Below are 20,900 nucleotides of genomic sequence, written 5' to 3'. Positions count from 1 at the left end.
TTTTATCTACTGGTGACACAATGTGATTTAGGTTTTTGACGTACGTCTTTTATGTACTGATGACACAATGTGATTTAGGTTTTTGACGTAAGTCTTTTATCTACTGATGACACAATGTGATTTAGGTTTTAGACGTAAGTCTTTTATTTACTGATGACACAATGTGATTTAGGTTTTTGACTAAGACTTTTATTGACTGATGACACAATGTGATTTAGGTTTTTGACGTAAGTCTTTTATTGACTGATGACACCATGTGATTTAGGTTTTTGACTAAGACTTTTATTGACTGATGACACAATGTGATTTAGGTTTTTGACGTAAGTCTTTTATCTACTGATGACACCATGTGATTTAAGTTTTTTGACGTAAGTCTTTTATCTACTGATGACGCAATGTGATTTAGGTTTTTGACGTAAGTCTTTTATTGACTGATGACACAAGGTGATTTAGGTTTTTTAACGTAAGTCTATTATTGACTGATGACACAAGGTGATTTAGGTTTTTGACTAAGACTTTTATTGACTGATGACACAATGTGATTTAGGTTTTTGACGTAAGTCTTTTATTGACTAATGACACAATGTGATTTAGGTTTTTTGACGTAAGTCTATTATTGACCGATGACACAAGGTGATTTAGGTTTTTGACTAAGACTTTTATTGACTGATGACACAATGTGATTTAGGTTTTTGACGTAAGTCTTTTATTGACTAATGACACAATGTGATTTAGGTTTTTTGACGTAAGTCTATTATTGACTGATGACACAAGGTGATTTAGGTTTTTGACTAAGACTTTTATTTACTGATGACACAATGTGATTTAGGTTTTTGACGTAAGTCTTTTATTTACTGGTGACACAATGTGATTTAGGTTTTTGACTAAGACTTTTATTGACTGATGACACAATGTGATGTAGGTTTTTGACTAAGACTTTTATTGACTGGTGACACAATGTGATTTAGGTTTTTGACTAAGACTTTTATTTACTGATGACACAATGTGATGTAGGTTTTTGACTAAGACTTTTATTTACTGATGACACAATGTGATTTAGGTTTTTGACGTAAGTCTTTTATTAACTAATGACACAATGTGATTTAGGTTTTTTGACGTAAGTCTTTTATTTACTGGTGACACAATGTGATTTAGGTTTTAGACGTAAGTCTTTTATTTACTGATGACACAATGTGATTTAGGTTTTTGACGTAAGTCTTTTATCTACTGATGACACAGTGTGATTTAGGTTTTTGACATAAGTCTTTTATTGACTGATGACACAATGTGACTTAGGTTTTTGACGTAAGACTTTTATTTACTGATGACACAATGTGATTTAGGTTTTTGACGTAAGTCTTTTATTTACTGATGACGCAATGTGATTTAGGTTTTAGACGTAAGTCTTTTATTGACTGATGACACAAGGTGATTTAGGTTTTTGACTAAGACTTTTATTTACTGATGACGCAATGTGATTTAGGTTTTTGATGTAAGTCTTTTATTGACTGATGACACAATGTGATTTAGGTTTTTGACTAAAACTCTTATTTACTGATGATACAATGTGATTTAGGTTTTTGATGTAAGTCTTTTGTTAACTAATGACACAATGTGATTTAGGTTTTTGACGTAAGTCTTTTATTTACTGATGACGCAATGTGATTTAGGTTTTAGACGTAAGTCTTTTATTGACTGATGACACAAGGTGATTTAGGTTTTTGACTAAGACTTTTATTTACTGATGACGCAATGTGATTTAGGTTTTTGATGCAAGTCTTTTATTGACTGATGACACAATGTGATTTAGGTTTTTGACGTAAGACTTTTATTGACTGATGACACAATGTGATGTAGGTTTTTGATGTAAGTCTTTTAGCTACCGATGACACAATTTGATTTAGGTTTTTGACTAAAACTCTTATTTACTGATGACACAATGTGATTTAGGTTTTTGACGTAAGTCTTTTGTTAACTAATGACACAATGTGATTTAGGTTTTTGACGTAAGTCTTTTATTTACTGATGACGCAATGTGATTTAGGTTTTAGACGTAAGTCTTTTATTGACTGATGACACAAGGTGATTTAGGTTTTTGAATAAGACTTTTATTTACTGATGACGCAATGTGATTTAGGTTTTTGATGCAAGTCTTTTATTGACTGATGACACAAGGTGATTTAGGTTTTTGACGTAAAACTTTTATTGACTGATGACACAATGTGATTTAGGTTTTTGATGTAAGTCTTTTAGCTACCGATGACACAATGTGATTTAGGTTTTTGACTAAGACTTTTATTTACTGATGACACAATGTGATTTAGGTTTTTGACTAAGACTTTTATTGACTGATGACACAATGTGATTTAGGTTTTTGACGTAAGTCTTTTATTAACTAATGACACAATGTGATTTAGGTTTTTGACGTAAGTCTTTTATTTACTGATGACGCAATGTGATTTAGGTTTTAGACGTAAGTCTTTTATTGACCGATGACACAAGGTGATTTAGGTTTTTGACTAAGACTTTTATTTACTGATGACGCAATGTGATTTAGGTTTTTGATGTAAGTCTTTTATTGACTGATGACACAATGTGATTTAGGTTTTTGACGTAAGTCTTTTATTTACTGATGACGCAATGTGATTTAGGTTTTTGACGTAAGTCTTTTATTGACTGATGACACAATGTGATTTAGGTTTTTGACGTAAGACTTTTATTGACTGATGACACAATGTGATGTAGGTTTTTGATGTAAGACTTTTATTGACTGATGACACAATGTGATGTAGGTTTTTGATGTAAGACTTTTATTGACTGATGACACAATGTGATTTAGGTTTTTGATGTAAGTCTTTTAGCTACCGATGACACAATGTGATTTAGGTTTTTGACTAAAACTCTTATTTACTGATGACACAATGTGATTTAGGTTTTTGACGTAAGTCTTTTATTAACTAATGACACAATGTGATTTAGGTTCTTGACGTAAGTCTTTTATTTACTGATGACGCAATGTGATTTAGGTTTTTGACGTAAGTCTTTTATTAACTAATGACACAATGTGATTTAGGTTTTAGACGTAAGTCTTTTATTGACTGATGACGCAAGGTGATTTAGGTTTTTGACTAAGACTTTTATTGACTGATGACGCAATGTGATTTAGGTTTTTGATGCAAGTCTTTTATTGACTGATGACACAATGTGATTTAGGTTTTTGACGTAAGTCTTTTATTGACTGATGACGCAATGTGATTTAGGTTTTAGACATAAGTCTTTTATTGACTGATGACACAATGTGATTTAGGTTTTTGACGTAAGTCTTTTATTGACTGATGACACCATGTGACCAGAAACACGTTATGTTTTTTCCACTTTTTAAACAAAAATATGCTGAATTTCACAGGCAGGCATTTCCATGGATACACTATACTTTATCCCAGAATCAGAAGCAATAGTGGCAGCAGTCAGAATACTCCACAAAGACAAAAATATCCCTGAAGATGTACTCTGTGTCTGCGATATTGGTGGTATGTATCTGAAGATGTACTCTGTGTCTGCGATATTGGTGGTATGTATCACAGTAATCTGTCTTGAGAATTTACACAACGTGTTTGTCTTTAATTTGAATTCTGTAGTGCACAATCAACTTCATCAGTTTTGATATACTGTAAATTAACTTCATTAATAGTCATGTCATTATCTTGATAGAGAGTTGTTTGCTCATTTTGGACTATATACATAAAAAACAAATCCCCGGAAGTTTGTATCTAATTAAAGATGCTCTGCTTTCATTAAATCGTTAATTGATGATCATTTGTTATAATAATTGTATGTCCCTTGAAATGTAATTAATGTCTTCAAAAATAAACCATGAGCACGTTAATTAAGGATAAATTCTACACTCTACTAAAATATAGGAAAAAACCCACGAAAATATTAGTCTTAATTGGATACACAGACAAAGAACAAGCTCAATGATTTCAGCAGGATGAATGTTAACCAGCTTTTAGCTCACCCGAACCGAAGACTCATGTGAGCTTTTCTGATCAAAATATGCCCAGCGTCTATTATTGTAGTCATTAATTCAAAACCACTTTCCAATTTCAATCAAACTTGGCACAAATAATCCTTTGGTGAGGGGGATTCAAATTTGTTCAACTGAAAGGATATGCCCCCTTTAAAGGGGAGATAATCAAGACAAAAATGGGGTGGAGTCATTTTTTCTCAAGAACCACTGGCCCAGAAAAGTTGAAATTTACATGAAAGTTTCCTGATATAGTGCATATACAAGTTTGTTCAATTATACCTACGGGGTAGGATGAGGTCACAATAGGGGGACAATGGAAATACATGTACATAAGAAAAATCTTTTTAATAATAGCATGGCTATGAATACTCATATTAGTATGCAAGCATTCCCAGGTAGCGCAGATTGAAATTTGTTCAAATCTGTGGGTTTAGGTTTGGGCCACAATTGGGGATCAAAGTTTTATATGGGAATATATAGGGAAACATCTTTAATAGTCTCCTTCATAGGCACAGCAGAGTTGTGGTTATTCATATTGGTATGCAAGCATCTTCAGGTAGTGCAAATTCAAGTTTGTTCAATTCAGGAGGTAGGTTGGGGTCATAAAAGGAGATCAAAGCTTTAAATGTAAATATACAGGAAATTAATGAAAATAAATTCTTTTTAAGAGTAGCAATGCCACACCAAATCATATCAAAATAAAAAAATATCCTTAGTTGTGTGGATTCAATATTTTAGGTCCCCTTGACTAAAGTGGGAGGACATTGTTTTCCCTGTCTGCCTGTGCAAAACTTAACTTTTGAATGGCGAGTGATAGAGCTGTCACATTTATATGTGCATTCCTTTGTGACAAGACCTTTCTTTTGGCACCAAATTGTTAACCTTGTGACCTTGACCTTGGAGTTTGACCTACTTTTAAGAAAACCTATCATAGGCAACATCTCCTGAACTATGTAAGGTACAGCTTTCCTATTTTGTATATAGATTTCATATGGAAATACCTTAGATTTCTGACCATGATGTGTGACCTTGTGATCTTGACCACATCAACCGAAACTTCAATTTCATTCATAACTTTAGAAGGAAAAGTGATATATCTTTCATATTTGTTGTATGTATTCCTCGTGACAAGACCTTTTGTTTCATACCAAAGGTTTTGACCTTGCAACCTTGACCTTGTATTTTGACCTTTGAAGAAAATTTACCGAGACAGCATCTCTTGATTTGTTTAAAGTAGGGCTTTCATATTTTTATATAGATTCCTCATGACAAGAAGTTTCACTTTCATATCATGATTTTTGAGATTATGACCTTCTATAATATTTATCTCATGACCCTGTAGGGCAAGTTTGGGGCCACAATATAAGGTCAAACATTTTCTTGGGAATAAGGCTTGAAAAAAAATCTTTGAAAAATCACAACAGCTGAACAGCAAGGTGACTCAGGTGAGTAATTTGGCTCATGACACTGATGATACCAAGTTGCTGTATTATTATAACAGAACTCAATAGTACGGCTCTGATTGACGATGTAAAAGTGCAGTTGTTGGGACATTTATTACATTTTACAGGTCCTTTACCCAGGATTTGCTTCCATTTTATTTTGCATCAGCCTCGTTTTTCAATCTTTTTTTCCCATGGCATACTTTTTCATATTGTGGTTTCTAATCATGCATGCAATCATTGTATTGCACATTTCGTATATAACTTGATGCACAAATGACCTTTACATGAACATAGCATGATCATGACTCTCTCTGCTTTGCACAAGACCTTTGGAAGTTCAGATTTATCACAATATGTCTAGACTACGTCTAGATCGATATAATTATAATATTTTTGCATTCTAGACCTTGCCTCTCACGATGAAGGAGACTTGTTCCTTAGCGTGTTTTAGCCTGTTTCATAAATATAAAATCTGTCTTAGCGTGTTTTAGCCTGTTTCATAAATATAAAATCTGTCTTAGCGTGTTTTAGCCTGTTTCATAAATATAAAATCTGTCTTAGCGTGTTTTAGCCTGTTTCATAAATATAAAATCTGTCTTAGCTTGTTTAATCAGTTGATTTTGTAGATATTTATTACATGCATGACACTTGATATTTACCTTATTATAGGTAGTTGATCTCACAATATAATTTTAGTTTATGTGGATTATAGGTTCATCTGTTGAAGTAGTGAAACTTGGGATAGAAAAAACGGGGACCATTGCCATCCTGGACTCAACATACAGTAACGAGTGTGCGGGCCAGGGGCTCAACAAATGTTTCCTTACATTCCTGAGAAATGTCCTTGGGTCTCATGTGATACAAGCTTTCGAGGATTATCTTCCATTACAGATGCTAGAGTTAATGAGTTTATTTGAACTAAGTAAAACCAACATGACCCCAGAATTCACCCGAAAGTTTGTTTTTGGAATTCCTCCTGCCTTGGTAAAAAAATTTAAAGTGTTTTCTCCAGCCTTTCGAGGTATGGAGCTGTTTTCTCCAAGCTCTAAATACGGTGACAAGGTCATCATGACCCAGAAGAGTATGACGGCAGATGAATCTGTCCTATGGCCTGTTCTCAAAGACGCGGTAGAAAACGTCACAGAGTATCTTCAAATGGCATTCAAAAAATTAAACTTAGCCCCTTCAACAACAGTCATAATCACTGGGGGTTTCTCTAAGTACTGGAAGCTACGTGATCTGATGAAGCGAAAGTTCTCCAGACAGCGTATGTTTTACATAGACACACCTGCAGAAGCACCACTTATAGGAGCGGTTATGGTTGCCAAGGAGATGGAGTCTAATAAAGCATTTCAAAGTATGTTTGTAATCATAAAGGTCTTGTCCTTAACATACCGTATGGAGGGTTGTTTTTGAGTTACTTAGTATGTTGTGGATTTCTCATATTTAATACATTGTTAACGTGTTTTGGAGAATATTAAACCAGGGGACGGGGGAGAAGTGTTATGTATCCGAGCATCTGCGTTAACCACGGGACGGGGGAGGGGTGTTAGGTATCCGAGCACCTGCGTTAAATATGTGATAACTGTTATACATCACAATGACATCAGCAGAAAAATAAAAGAATAGGAAAAGACGAGGAAAATAGGGCAGTGAATCTGATGTTGCAGGGGACAAACTCCAAGAAATTCCTTGATTTTGGCATACTAGTAACTGTATGGTGTTCTATGACTGGCTAAAATAAAGTGTAATAAGTATTTCCCCAGTAAATCCAACAGTAAAGAAGTCAATCTTTTCGGTTTCAATTCAGTTTTACCGGCAGAGATCCAACAGATGTCCGGCGACGAGTGTGATGTTATTTTAAAGTCACTACAACGAAGTCAGTTTGCTGCAAACGAGGTCAAAATCAACGTCATCGGTCATGTGGGATCCGAACCTAAACTGCTCATCAGAAGTTTTGTCATGGGAGTTAAAAGAGAAACTAAGAAAGTTAAAGAAGATCTGTGCATATTTATTGGCCGACGAAAACATTCAGTAAAGAAAAAAGGTTAGATGAGAGGAAAAATACACAAGTGTTTTATGCACTCTAATCTCCATATTGTTTTGGTCTGTCCGTTTGTCTCTCTATTTGTCCATAAAAATATTAACCTTAGCCATAACTTTTGAATGGATGGTGATAAAGCTTTCATATTTCACAGGTATATTCTTTGTGACAAGACCTTTCTTCAGGTAACAAAAATTTAATCTTGTGACATTGGCCTTTAAATTTGTCCTACTTTCGAAAAACTTTAACCCCGGCCATAACTTTTGAACAGTTAGTGTTAAGGCTTTCGTATTTGACATGTGTATTCCTTGGGTTGTTTGTTTTACGTCCCTTGGATAATTTTTCAATCATATTTATTCCCGTGGGGATCCGGGTTAAAATAGGTCCTCAGTACCCCTTGCTTGTCGTAAGAAGCGACTAAATGAGGCGGTCCTTCGGATGGTACCGCAAAAATCGAGATCCCGTGTCACAGTAGGTGTGACATGATATATGCTCAATGACCATAAACGCCGAGCAAAGGCCTATGATTTGCAGCTCTTCACCGGCAATGGTGACGTCTCCATATGAGTGAAAGATTTTCGAGAGGGATGTTAGACATCAATCAATCGCTCATATTTACAGGTCATCAGTTGTAGGTGAAATAGCACTTTAGAGCTAAGCTTAAGGCCGTAGCAGTGAGGGTTCTTTAACATGCTACTGCCTGTTGCGACACAGGACCTCCGTTTTAAAGATCATACCTGAAAGACTCGTGATATTCACTTCTGTATGCAGAGGGTTTGATGAAGGAGCAATCACTACCTATGTTTAAGTCTTAGGTTTGACGTAGCCATGCCACGAACAGGGCTCGAATTCACGACCTCCCGGTTACGAAGCGAATGCTTTACCACTGAGAAAGTAGGTAGTGCAACCTGTGATCCTCGCCTCCAAATACAGTGCATTTGGCGATGGAGCAATTATTACCTATGTTTAAGCCTTAGATTTGACGCATCCATTATATGAGCGGGGCTCGAACGCATAACTTCCCGGTTAAAACGTGTATTCCTTGTTGTAAGGCCTTTCTTTTGGTACCAAAATGTTCGACCTTCTAGCATTGATTTTAGAGTTTTACCTATTTTTGAAAAACTTTATGAACTTAATGAGAGGGTTTTCATATTTCACATGTGTATTTCTTTGGGTACCGAAATTACTTTGCTGCTATAGGGTGATTCACAAATACATATATTTTTCCCCTTAAAATCTGTCTGTCGTGTGTCTTGTATCACTTTTCTCATCTTCGAGAGATGTGTATGGTAAATGTCAGTCAGCCTTGCGATACTTAGTATATGGACTTTTTGTTCGAAATATAAGTATTTGAGCCATACTGAACATATATTGGAACAATTTAGAATCACCCAAAACAATATCCTAATTACAGATTTCAAAATATACAGATAGATAAGTTGTATACTGTTGTTTAGCCTCACACATTAGATAATATAATGTCAACTCCACTCCTCCCTGCAGGCTACACTTGAAGATCATTCCCTTTCAGCTCAGTGAAGGTCAACCATGCGATTTTCTAATAGTTTAATGCCTGTCCAGACATGTTCAGCTCTGTGCAAGAAATAAATATTATTTCTACATAACCCTGTACAACAGTTTACTTAGCCTCACAATGGATTGCTCCAGTTACCTGATTAAGTTATAGGGCACATGGCGGGTATAAATGGTCGACAGGGCACCTGATTCCACTTCTGGTATGTCCAAGGGTCCGTGTTTGCCCAACTCTTACTTTTGTATTCCTTATGAGTTATGAGATTGTTTACTGTTCGTTATCTTTCCCTCCCCGTACTTACCTTACAAAACAGTTTAATTCCTTGTCTTACCACACTGTGTAATGCCGTTCTACTTGTGGCTTCGATACAGTTCCATTTCGTCGATGCATTTGAAACAATTCTTGAATGTATTTGTGGATGAAAAAATATTTTAAACTTAATTTTACAGATGGATCGGATTCTTCTCTTACTACATTCATGATACCTGTTGCTCATCATTGGAAATCTTTGTACATGAATGGTAAAAGCTTCAGTAACACCAGCCACAAAATCACGAGGTAACATCGAGATGTCTATCTGCTATTAAAATATAACTTGTAATAAGAATGTAGCATAGAGCCTGATCGAACAATAAGAATTAATTTTATGTGTCTCCAAGTTTGAGGTAGCAGTTTTATGAAATGAACTCCAGAATCTGACGTTTCTCCAAAAATGATTGATACAAGTTTTTTCTCTGTAATAGGAATCAGAAAATGACTACTTCAGTCTCTGGTTGGCTCTATCAATTTTTTTTTGCTTACCAATTCTTGGTACATAACTTTATAATGCCTTGCTACTCACCGTCTCACTTTGGTCTAACTCTTTGTCATGTTGATGTGTTCGACTTGCTAGAGTACCTTCAATATGCGGTATTGCTTCCTACCTTTTGAATGCTTTGTTATTGCGATTTTTGATTGTTGTTTCTCGTCCCTTACGAAAATAAACATGTCGTATAGAAACGTTAGGAGCTTTAGGTGAAATGCTACAAACTTTGACCCGTGAATGACGCTCAGAGCCGACGATGATGAAGATTTAAAATGCAGACTGCCCAGAAGGGACCCTGCTACACTAGGTTTATTGAGGCGAGACGACAATTAATGGTGGTCGACCCTCGGATCCCTTGGGAACGGGGACAGGTTTTCTTGAAGATCCGGGGATGGTTGGGTCACCCAGAAGGTGGTGGATGGGTCCATCTCCTCTTCCTAGAGTCGATCGCTCACGGATCACCACAGTATAGTCAGGGAAGGGCTTCTTAAAGAAAGCTTGCTATTCTTCATCTGTGGTCGATTGACCCTCGTATCTCCCTCAGTATAATCGGGGAGGCGGGTCTTCTTGAAAACTGTGCTGAGACGCTCATAGTCGCAGTAGTGAGGGTTCTTTATAGTGTCAACGCCTACTGTTACACGGGACCTCGATTTTCAAGGTCATATCTAGATGACCCGTAATTTTCTCGCTTGGCGAAGGAACATACACTACCTATGGTGAATGTCCAAAATTGAGGCGCGGCCTTAATTGTTACAGCGACCGGTGAATACTGTGTAGTTTTCTAATAGCCAAGGAGTGTATTGTACATCATTGCTTAACTGTTCTGCTCTTGATACAGTCTGCAGTTTGATACTGATCTCAATGAATTGTTTTTATACAGATTGCCCGGACCTTCTGAATCTTATCAGGCTATCTATAGATCTCAGGGCAGAAAAAAGGACACCATTGATAAACAGCGTATGTATAAGTGGTACAACATGAACTGTGTCAGGCATCCATTTTAATACTTGGTAGTATAATGTGTACATGTGAATACACAATGTACAACAGACATGGATTACAGAAAAGCAGACCCTTTCCGTAACATTTGTATTCTATTTATTGGACAGGCGAATCTCCCGATCTAAGTCCCACACCACGGCAGCTGGGGGTGCATCAAGACCAGAATGTAGAGCAGCTATATCCTGTCCACATTCGAGAGTTTGGCTCCGAGTGGGAGCTATTCCAAGGCCGACAATCTTTGTTGGATTGGAGACCGGTGTACGTCCTTTTGTACAGTGTGGGACTTATCACTACAGAAACTGTACAAGATCGAGAAAACAGCCTCAGCTCAGGCCGTACATCACTGCTAGGTATTGTTCTTCTCGATACAGATACTATACACCACTTAGACAACAACTTATCCGTACATCACTGCTACATTGTAGGTAATATTCTTATCGACACACACACTATACACCGCTTAGACAACAACTTCCCCGTACATCACTGCTAGTATGTTTTCTTATCGACACAAACAATGTACTAGACGTAAACAACAGCTCAAACCTTACATCATTGCTAATATTGTTTCTTATCAATACAGACAACACTTGGGCAATAACGCGGAGTCTGTGTTTTGTGTAGAATATCAATTGTCTGAAAGAAACGGATGTGTTTCTTTGCGATATTGTGGTGACTACGCTTTCAAGACTTGCCATTTTGATTTTAACTATAATCTGAAATTAAAACAAACTAGAATCTGTATATCCCTATTGCGTCTTAAAAATATCATGCTACATACCTTGAAGCGTGCTACTACACCTCCAAAACGTTGTTTTGTTCCGTTCAACCGTTCATCGTTCCTTGCAAACCGTTCACCGTTCTGTGCAGACCGTTCAGTGTTCCGCACAGATCGTTCAGCGTTTCGCACAGACCGTTCAGCGTTCTGTGCAAACCGTTTCGTGCAAGAATCATAAAACTACGCCCATAGAAACGTACAGACCGTTCAAACCACATCCCTAGAAACGTACAGACCATTCATGTAATTTTGGCATGGGATCTAGGACAGGTGGACATTGTTCGGAATTAGAACAATTATTTCAAAATTTCTCTAAGACGGACATTGAACAATGAGAATCTGAAAATAATCGAAACAAAACAATTTTTTAAAAACACCAGGCAGAGCGAAACCGGATACATTCGTTGCCCTCGAAGCAATTTTAACTCCCTTGATAGTCACAAGCAAGTGCAGAGATATGATATATCTCTGCCCAAGATGTTTTTTATTTTTTATTTTTATACTTATTTTTTTTTGTATATAGGAATAATTTGTCTTGTATCACTTGTTTGATCAAGTTTTTTTTTTCTAGATAAAAACTATTTTCATCACAATTGTTTATCGGAATTATTTGTATATTGTCAAGTCAGACCCGTGTATAACTTGTATATTCTATGCAAATTCCAAGGTGCTTTTTTCACCACAATATATTTCAGCTAATCCGGGTATATGAGATTAACATTCGTACAGAAAGTGTGAAAAGCGGCGTGGGCAATATGGCAAAAGAGGTGTTTATAAATTTTTGTCTCTCAAAAATGGATGCAGTTTTACTTTAGGTTTAAAATTGAGGTAAATATAACAATTTAATCAAAATTAGATGTTAGATCCGCTCACATACATAATTGAAGAATCTGTTGATCATTACTGTAGTTAGTCATCATTTGTTTTATTTATTCATTTATATATTTGATTTATTTCTCAATTTATTTCGATCATATTTTGGTTGTTTCTTTTCGTTTTGTATTGTTCCTCCTTAACCAAGGTGACAGGTTCTTATCCACTGGCTAATACGTCTCTTAGATGTACCCCCTCCCTGCCCGAGAATGTGTTTCAGTCTTGCCTGATGAATAGTTTTTAAAATCATTTTATCAGTTGTCATATACGTATATAAGATGTATAGACTATTTAACATGAAAGGTGAAGATAACGAACAGTGATCAATCTAATAACTCCTATAAGCAATACAAGATAGAGAGTTGGGCAAACACGGACCCCTGGATATATCAGGTGTCTCTGAGGAGTAAATATCCCCTGTTGACCGGTCACACCCGCCGTGAGCCCTACATCTTGATCAAGTAAACGGAGTTATCCGTAGTCAAATTTAGTTTGCCAAGAATGGCCTAACAATTGGTATGAAACAAGTCAGACAACATTTGACCCAATATGTTGTATTGGCAAACTAGATTGTTATAACGACCATAGAATTTGCGAAATGCTGAATTTAAACAAGACTGTTGAAACCCAGTACCATCAACTTGTTTGTCAATAGCTTGCATCGATTTAAAAACTGAAGCAGAAGGGGACGACTCTTTGTTGTCGTTTATTTCGAGTTCACAGGGATATATCGAATCGATATATGAATGGAAATTAGCATTTATAGATAAAACGTTGTGGATATCTCTAAATGTCGCATTGAAGGGCACAGCAAGAGAATTGTTTTTCTCACCTAAAAGTTTTTTAAGAGATAAATTCCGCTTTATATGAATATAAAAACAGGTCAGCTAACAAAGGAGCACAATTCGTGCCCATCGGAATGCCAACAGACTGTTGGAAGTCCTGATCACCAAAGACTACGAAGATATTGTCAATGAGGAACTCCAGCATATGTTTATTTCAACTTCAGAGTATTCTTGTGCGTGGAATCAGAGTGGTGTTTCACAAAGTAAAATTTTGGATGACTAATCACTTGATATGAATATATCCGTTTTCCATTTTTGTTGAAGAAGCAACTGTCTATAATGTCAAAATGTCTAGTCTTTATCGGGATGAATGGTCGTGTAAAATGTTTAAAAGTCATACGATTTGAGAAGATCTTTGCAATTTCAAGTTAACTATAGGTTCTTTAGAACTTTTTAGAATCCATATTTGATTTAGACCACTTCTGGCATATGTAGTGGCACAGTACGTTTGAAGTGTCTCCTTCACAGCTGTTAATATTTTCGTGAGGCACTTACTGGATCCAGCAATGTATCTTTGTAAGGGTTTTTATGAAGTTTAGGAATCCAGTATAGGTACGGTAACTCGATCGTATTCATCCGACCCATTGACTGGGATATTAAATGTGTCTAAAACTGAAGCATGGTTTTGAAGAATTTCATCTTTTGAAAGGGCAGTTGGAGTATAAGTAAGATTACCAAAAGTGAAATTAATTCAAAGCTCGTTTAAAACACAGTTGTAATAATGAGCCTTACAAACAAAGACAATGTTATTACAAACTTTGTCAGCTGGAACCAAAGCATATTCCTCATGTAACCCATCTAATTCTTTTATCACTTCTGGTTTACTAAACACAGAAGGATAGATGGTACGTACTTCTGTTTTGATGTGTCTAATGTGGGATTTTGATATTCCTCTTACACTTTTAATCCATTCTGACAATGTATCAAGTTCTTCGTTTTTATATTTAGTCCATCGTTTGGCATAATTCTCGACAGAATTAATAATAGAGATGAAGTTCTGTCGCCAATTGAAAGACCGAGGTTCTCTGTATTTAGAAGCTTTAAGAATAAGTTATTTGAGGTCCTCATTTTCAGCTATATCAACATCACCAGTAATGACATGTCCAGCTGTACTATAGTTGAAAGAAGACGCAGAACAAGAACATGTAGGTGAATTAAGTATAAGATTGTCTATATCTAGGCACTGCAAAGTTTGTTTGTAATTTAAAATGTTTAGATGCAACAGTAGAAGTATATTTGTAGGAAATACTTGAACTTGAAATAAGTTGGAATACACGATTGGACTCTTTTTGACGAAGAATACTGCTTATGTCGACGGCATCTATTCCTTTGTTTGTTAATTTGAGTTTAAGGAACTGGCGGCATGATTTGGAGGGAATATCATCCATGACCCGTGGTGGTTTAAAGAGTCTACGATTGGCAACAACCATAATCATAGAGTTCAGTCTATATTCAGGTGTTGAAAAATCGAAGTATAGACTAGCTGTGGCTTCATCAAATAATGTATATAAAACTCTCAATCGAACAGAGTAAAGTTTTGTGCAAATATAATGTGGACCTAATTGTCTGTTGACGTAAGGTAAAAGTCAATCAAAGATGATGCCATTTATGCTTGTTTTTTATATGAACGATGTCCATAACTGCGTTTCCGTCTTTGACTATTTGGAAAGAGTCCCATCACATTCACGTTATTTCTTTGTGGACTAGTCAAATTTCCTACATCATATACATGTATATTATATTGAAATGCATTACCTAGAGTCTTGATCCAATGCCCTTCTCGTTGTCTACAAAAAGGGTTACTTGATGTTGCATTGTTTGTGTGATGGTAATCACCCCCAAATCTTGACCTTAATGGACAAACATCTGTTATTGAGAAGAGACCTGGCATATACAAATTGCACAGGCATTTTAACGACACTAAAATTGAATGAACAAAAATAGTGAATCAAATGCGACCATTTTATTTTCAGTTTAAATGCTTTTTATAGAGCAACGAATAAAAAATAAAATCAATATTCCATGATGATACAATATTTTCGAAGTTAACAAATATTCATTTGTTTTTATCCGGATGTGTTCATAAGTAATTGAGCTAATAAGTAAATAGGAAATTTACCGCGTCGTACATGAGCAATCATTTTAGAATGAATCGTTATCATTTCTTTCCCAACCTTTTTAAATATCTAGAATATTACCACTGCATTGAAATTATATCTTGTTTGAACTAACCCCAGGAAGAACCAAATGATGCTGAAAAATCAAAGCGTGCTGTTTCGTGCAGACCGTTCACAAAGCGTGCAAGCCACGCCTACAAAGTGGTAAGTATTTCGTGTGAAGCGTTCCATGAAACCGTTTAGCGTTCCATGCAGACCGTTCACAGCTCCGTGCAAGAATCGATTCGTACCTTACCGTGCAACGCAAGTGGTGTAGTAGTACGCTTCAGGGTCTGCTGTAACAGAAAAAAATGAACTTTTATGCGGTTTGTTGCACTTCAGTAACTAAACCTGCTTTGGAGACAAATTTGTCATGTCTGTTAATATCACACTGTCTACGTATGCTTATCCACATCGTCCCTGCTAAAGTAACGCATTCAAATACTCTGGACATGACAGTTTATATCACACCCGGGGCTTAAAAGTATTCCACACGCCCAATTAACATGTCCTATCACTGCTTAAAATCGTTCACTTTTGTAAACCGAAATTACGAAAGATGATCTCGTAATTGCGAAATAATTATCTCGTGATAATGAGAAATTTTCTTGCAATAACGAGTTTTTTCTCATGATAATGAAATGATTATCTCATAATTACCAGATAGTGAAGTGTAATTTTTTTTTTACATGATACTTACAGGCTTTTGTACAAATAAAATCAGTCCAAACTTATTTTTCTTTATTAGCCTACAAATTGTTATCTATTTTATTTCTTCGCTGAAATTGAGTCAAAGTTAATATAATCTTTTGTATATTCTATAATATTATCTTTTGTTAATATAAAAGGCTCTAGATTTAAAATACAAAACAAATAATTTATAGTCAAAATACTTCTCATTACCAGCTCGTTAGAGTTATCGCACTTTTATGACTCTTGTGCGTCATTGGTAAGAAAATGCACAAGTCTCGCGAACAAGTACGAGATTACTGGGACGTAAATGAAACGGTCATACCACCCCCACCCCCCCTTTTTTTAAAGAGTTAAAATACATGGTGTATTTTTAAATAAAATAACCATTGGTCAAACTGCATTTTTCAAATATTCTAACACAATCGTATTAAAAATGTTACATGTTTTTAAACTCCACAACACCTATTTTAAAAATTCCAAACAATGATGTTCTCTGTCCTAAATCCATCAATATTTTGTAATTTTCAAAATAGCTTAAATGCAGTTTGGAAACGCATTAGTTGTGTTAATTAGTGTTATAAACGTCTTTAAAAATGCAGTTTGGCATATATATAACTTGTTCTAAAATATGGAAATTGAGGGGGGGGGGGGGGAGGGGAGGGGGTGTTCGTGTACGATTACCAAGTCCATGCCATATGAACCTGTCCTAATTGTATGATAAAATAGAATGTCTTCATAGTCTGACAGAATAACTTTAAAAACATATTAATCACATTAATTACAAGAAAAGTTTTTGTGTTGGATGTGCATATAGGGTTTTCCCTTCACAGTTCTTCTTGCGATTGATGCTTTATACCGGTCAGATTTGGCAGATTTAGTACCTGCACTCCCTCACATAGTTTAATAAGTTCGCCTGTTTTCTTGTAAGAATAATCAATTCCTAAATTTGACTTTAGAATTTTAATCAGTGTTGTGGTTTGCAGTCGGTTATATATAATATGTATCCGATACCATAGTTTATATTATGAATGCCTAAGTAATGTTTATGTATGTTGTCCCGGTAGGGCGACTTTACGCGCCTTTAATTTGAAGAGTTCCACTAATGGAAATGATAAGTATTTATGTCAATGTAAATAACGTACAGTGTTCAATTTGTCATCACAGCTAAAGATTTTGAAAAATAAGAATTCAGTATTCAAATATATATATGCAATTTAAAATAACTTATAGCCTAGTGATTCGATTCGTCATACCTGCGCCGCGACACCCTTGAAACTGTTCTTTGTCAAGCGCCCGGCATTATGATCTCATAAAACGGAAGTCCAATATCGTGGTATGCGTTGGTACTTTAAAGAACCCTCACTGGTTTGATGCTGTCAGAAGACTTTTGCTTTCGCGCTATATACTATTGGATTACGGCAATACTTTTCATTTAGTTGAGTTTTGCGTGCATTTGACAAAACACTGCAGCTGATTAACGTACAATGCATTATATAAATATATAAGGGAACGTTTCAAGTAAGACTGTGATATGATTAACTTTGTAGAAATATCTTTATCTGTAGATTTCCTCATAACATGGATTCAGACGATTTACATGTTCACAGCCAGAACTAAACAGGGACATCCGCACATAGTAGTGTACGGAACACACCTTAACAAACACGCAGAGGTACAATCTCCATCATGTCCACGGCACCGAATTAATTTCATTACCTGAATATTTTGTATATTAAGAATTTCTATTTACAAGACACTGGTTCGTTCTCGATCTGACATCATGATTCGGCAGCTGAACAAATATTTTGCTGGGACGCCTGTGCGTGAATGGTTAATCTTGGATCCACTCCTCCGTGGAAATGTTGAGGACGAACGAGACCCTGGCATAGAGCGGCTACGACAAATCACAATGGATATTGCTAGTAAACAGACTCTTTTGCCTCATTTCAAATGTGTTCAGTTAACTTCAGAATGAAAATAGACTCTTATTCACAACTACCACTGCCTAGCAATGTCCACATGTATATACAGTTGATAGCATATTTTTTGGGTTTTTTTTGTAGACAACCGTCACACGATAGAACTGTTTCCCAGAAACTGGGTGACGTTTTATGATCGCCTAATGTCGAAGAAAAGAGAGGGCCAAAAGGTAATATATTTTCATATATCATATGGTATGGGATTATAAGGTACGTTTTGATACGCTGCAGAAGATATCCCTCTGTTGATTGGTTGATTTTATATCGTGTAACATCCCTCTCGAGATTTTTTCACTCATACGGAGACGTCATCGTTGCCGGCGAAGGGCTGCAAAATTTAGGTCAATGCTCGGCACTTACGGCCATTGAGCAGGGAGGGATCTTTAACGTGCCACACCTGCTATATCACATAAGTTACGTAATGCTATGGAGTATTACATATTGCTATGAAGCATTACGTAATATTATGGAGTATTACACATTGCTATGGAGTATTACATATTGCTATGGAGTATTACATATTGCTATGGGTTATTACATATCGCTATGGAGTATTACACATTGCTATGGAGTATTACATATCGCTTTGGAGTATTACATATTGCTATGGAGTATTACATATTGCTATGGAGTATTACACATTGCTATGGAGTATTACATATTGCTATGGAGTATTACACATTGCTATGGAGTATTACATATCGTTTTGGAGTATTACATATCGCTATGGAGTATTACATATTGCTATGGAGTATTACATATCGCTTTGGAGTATTACATATTGCTATGGAGTATTACATATTGCTATGGAGTATTACATATTGCTATGGAGTATTACATATCGCTATGGGTTATTACATATCGCTATGGAGTATTACATATTGTTATGGAATATTACATATTGCTATGGAGTATTACATATTGCTATCGAGTATTACATATTGCTATGAAGTATTACGTAATACTATGGAATATTACATATTGCTATGGAGTATTACATATTGCTATGGTGTATTACATATTGCTATGGAGTATTACATATTGCTATGGAGTATTACATATTGCTATGGAGAGTGGAATGATAAAAATACTTTGTACTACCACTGTAGCTGTAAGTCTAAATGTGTAAACGTTTTATTTTAAGGTTATTTCGTCGAATCTCCTCAGAAAGTACAATATACAACATGGCGAATCACTAGGTGCGCTGGAACTTGAGGTGTTCCTAAAGTACCACGTGTCTGTCGGAAACCTGCTGGACTTCCATCACATGGATCACCAAGACTATATTTTTCTGGATCCCAGTGTCATCTCTGAAGAGCTTCATGTGATACATAGCATAGAAAAGAACAGCAATCAGACAAAGTTGTCTTATAAACATGCTGCAATCCAAAACTCTACATTATTGCAGTATCTAGCCAGAGAGAAGGCCCGGGACCAGGGGCAGGGCACTGAGAAGAACCAGAGACAGGTTATACTAAGGTAGCTATTAGTTATGTTTGTCATGGAATACAGGTTATCTCTGAGTAGTTTATGTTTATTTCCCATAGAGTATTCATGCATGACAAATCCTACACCCAATGTGAATAAAGATACATATTTCTTTTTAAATTCACCCTGGTCACTCGGGAGATCAACTATGATCTATTTTTGTCCATAGATATATGCCTCATAAATGCTGCTTGGCAAATGTTTCCAAATAACTTCAAATTATCTGGGTGGCACAGTGAGTAAAAGCTAGTGAATGTTGTGGTTTTTGTCTTCCTTGGATCTGAGGTGGTGAGACAAAACCTCAACATACCATACAAACTTTGCTCCTAGAAAAATGTGTGCATGAGCAAGACATGTAATCGAAAGCCATGGTCACTGTGTCAGGGGTTCTCGCATTAGGCTGCAGTCTTATGATATCGTGAAAATGCATCAAGTCTTCTCGACTCCTGAACATCAATCAAACAAACTGAGTGGGCAGTGAAAATGATAACAGAGATGGCTACCCAAACTTCATTACCCCTAGGTGAGACTTAATGAAATGGAATTGGTCACATAGTGAAAAACTATTCTTTCAGAACCTACTACATAGGCATAACATAATTTAAGTGAAATGGTTTGAATATAATTTAAATTCAAGGGTTTAAAGACCAACCAAAAGTTTCCAACTTCATTGACTTGGCAAAACTTTTGAACTATTCAAAATCCTTTATAACAGGCATAGGCCACCGGGTATAGTGATGAGATAAGCGCGACCACATGCTATGTTATGATGTTTAGACCATCGAATCCACTGACATGAGAAGGAATGTTGGTAGAGATTGTTCTCAACATATTTTTTTATACAATCGTATTACCGCCAGTTTCCACGGTCACTATAGTAGTTATATCGTCTATTTTCAGCCCAGTAGATTTACTGTCAGTTTTCAGCCCAGTAGTTTTACTGTCAGTTTTCAGCCCAGTAGTTTTACTGTCAGTTTTTACTCCAGTTGATTTACTGTCAGTTTTTACTCCAGTAGTTTTACCCCCAGTTTTTACTCCAGTAGTTTTACCGCCAGTTTTCACTCTAGTAGTTTTACTGTCAGTTTTCACTATAGTAGTTTACCGCCAGTTTTTACTCTAGTAGTTTTACCGTCAATTTGTCACTCTAGTAGTTGTAAAAACCCATGACTTCTAATGTCAGGCAATTGACAAAGGAACGTTCCCTTTCTATTTTGACAACGGATTACTC

General features: G+C 36.0%; 1 protein-coding gene across 1 annotated transcript in view; it reads left to right on the top strand.

The window, feature by feature from the left end:
* LOC125662896 (uncharacterized) overlaps positions 1 to 20,900 on the top strand; it is a 59,906-nt gene that overhangs the window by 3,975 nt on the left and 35,031 nt on the right. The window contains exons 3-12 of the mRNA XM_056147469.1: positions 3,407 to 3,530; positions 6,188 to 6,832; positions 7,286 to 7,522; positions 9,503 to 9,611; positions 10,739 to 10,815; positions 10,968 to 11,210; positions 17,771 to 17,877; positions 17,959 to 18,127; positions 18,269 to 18,354; positions 19,329 to 19,663. Coding sequence (XP_056003444.1) covers positions 3,407 to 3,530; positions 6,188 to 6,832; positions 7,286 to 7,522; positions 9,503 to 9,611; positions 10,739 to 10,815; positions 10,968 to 11,210; positions 17,771 to 17,877; positions 17,959 to 18,127; positions 18,269 to 18,354; positions 19,329 to 19,663 — 2,132 coding nt within the window. The remainder of the gene's footprint in view (positions 1 to 3,406; positions 3,531 to 6,187; positions 6,833 to 7,285; positions 7,523 to 9,502; positions 9,612 to 10,738; positions 10,816 to 10,967; positions 11,211 to 17,770; positions 17,878 to 17,958; positions 18,128 to 18,268; positions 18,355 to 19,328; positions 19,664 to 20,900) is intronic.

This window comes from Ostrea edulis, chromosome 8 (genome assembly GCF_947568905.1).
Source record: "Ostrea edulis chromosome 8, xbOstEdul1.1, whole genome shotgun sequence".
Lineage (NCBI taxonomy): Eukaryota > Metazoa > Mollusca > Bivalvia > Ostreida > Ostreidae > Ostrea > Ostrea edulis.
This window is presented reverse-complemented; position numbering and strand designations above follow the sequence as displayed.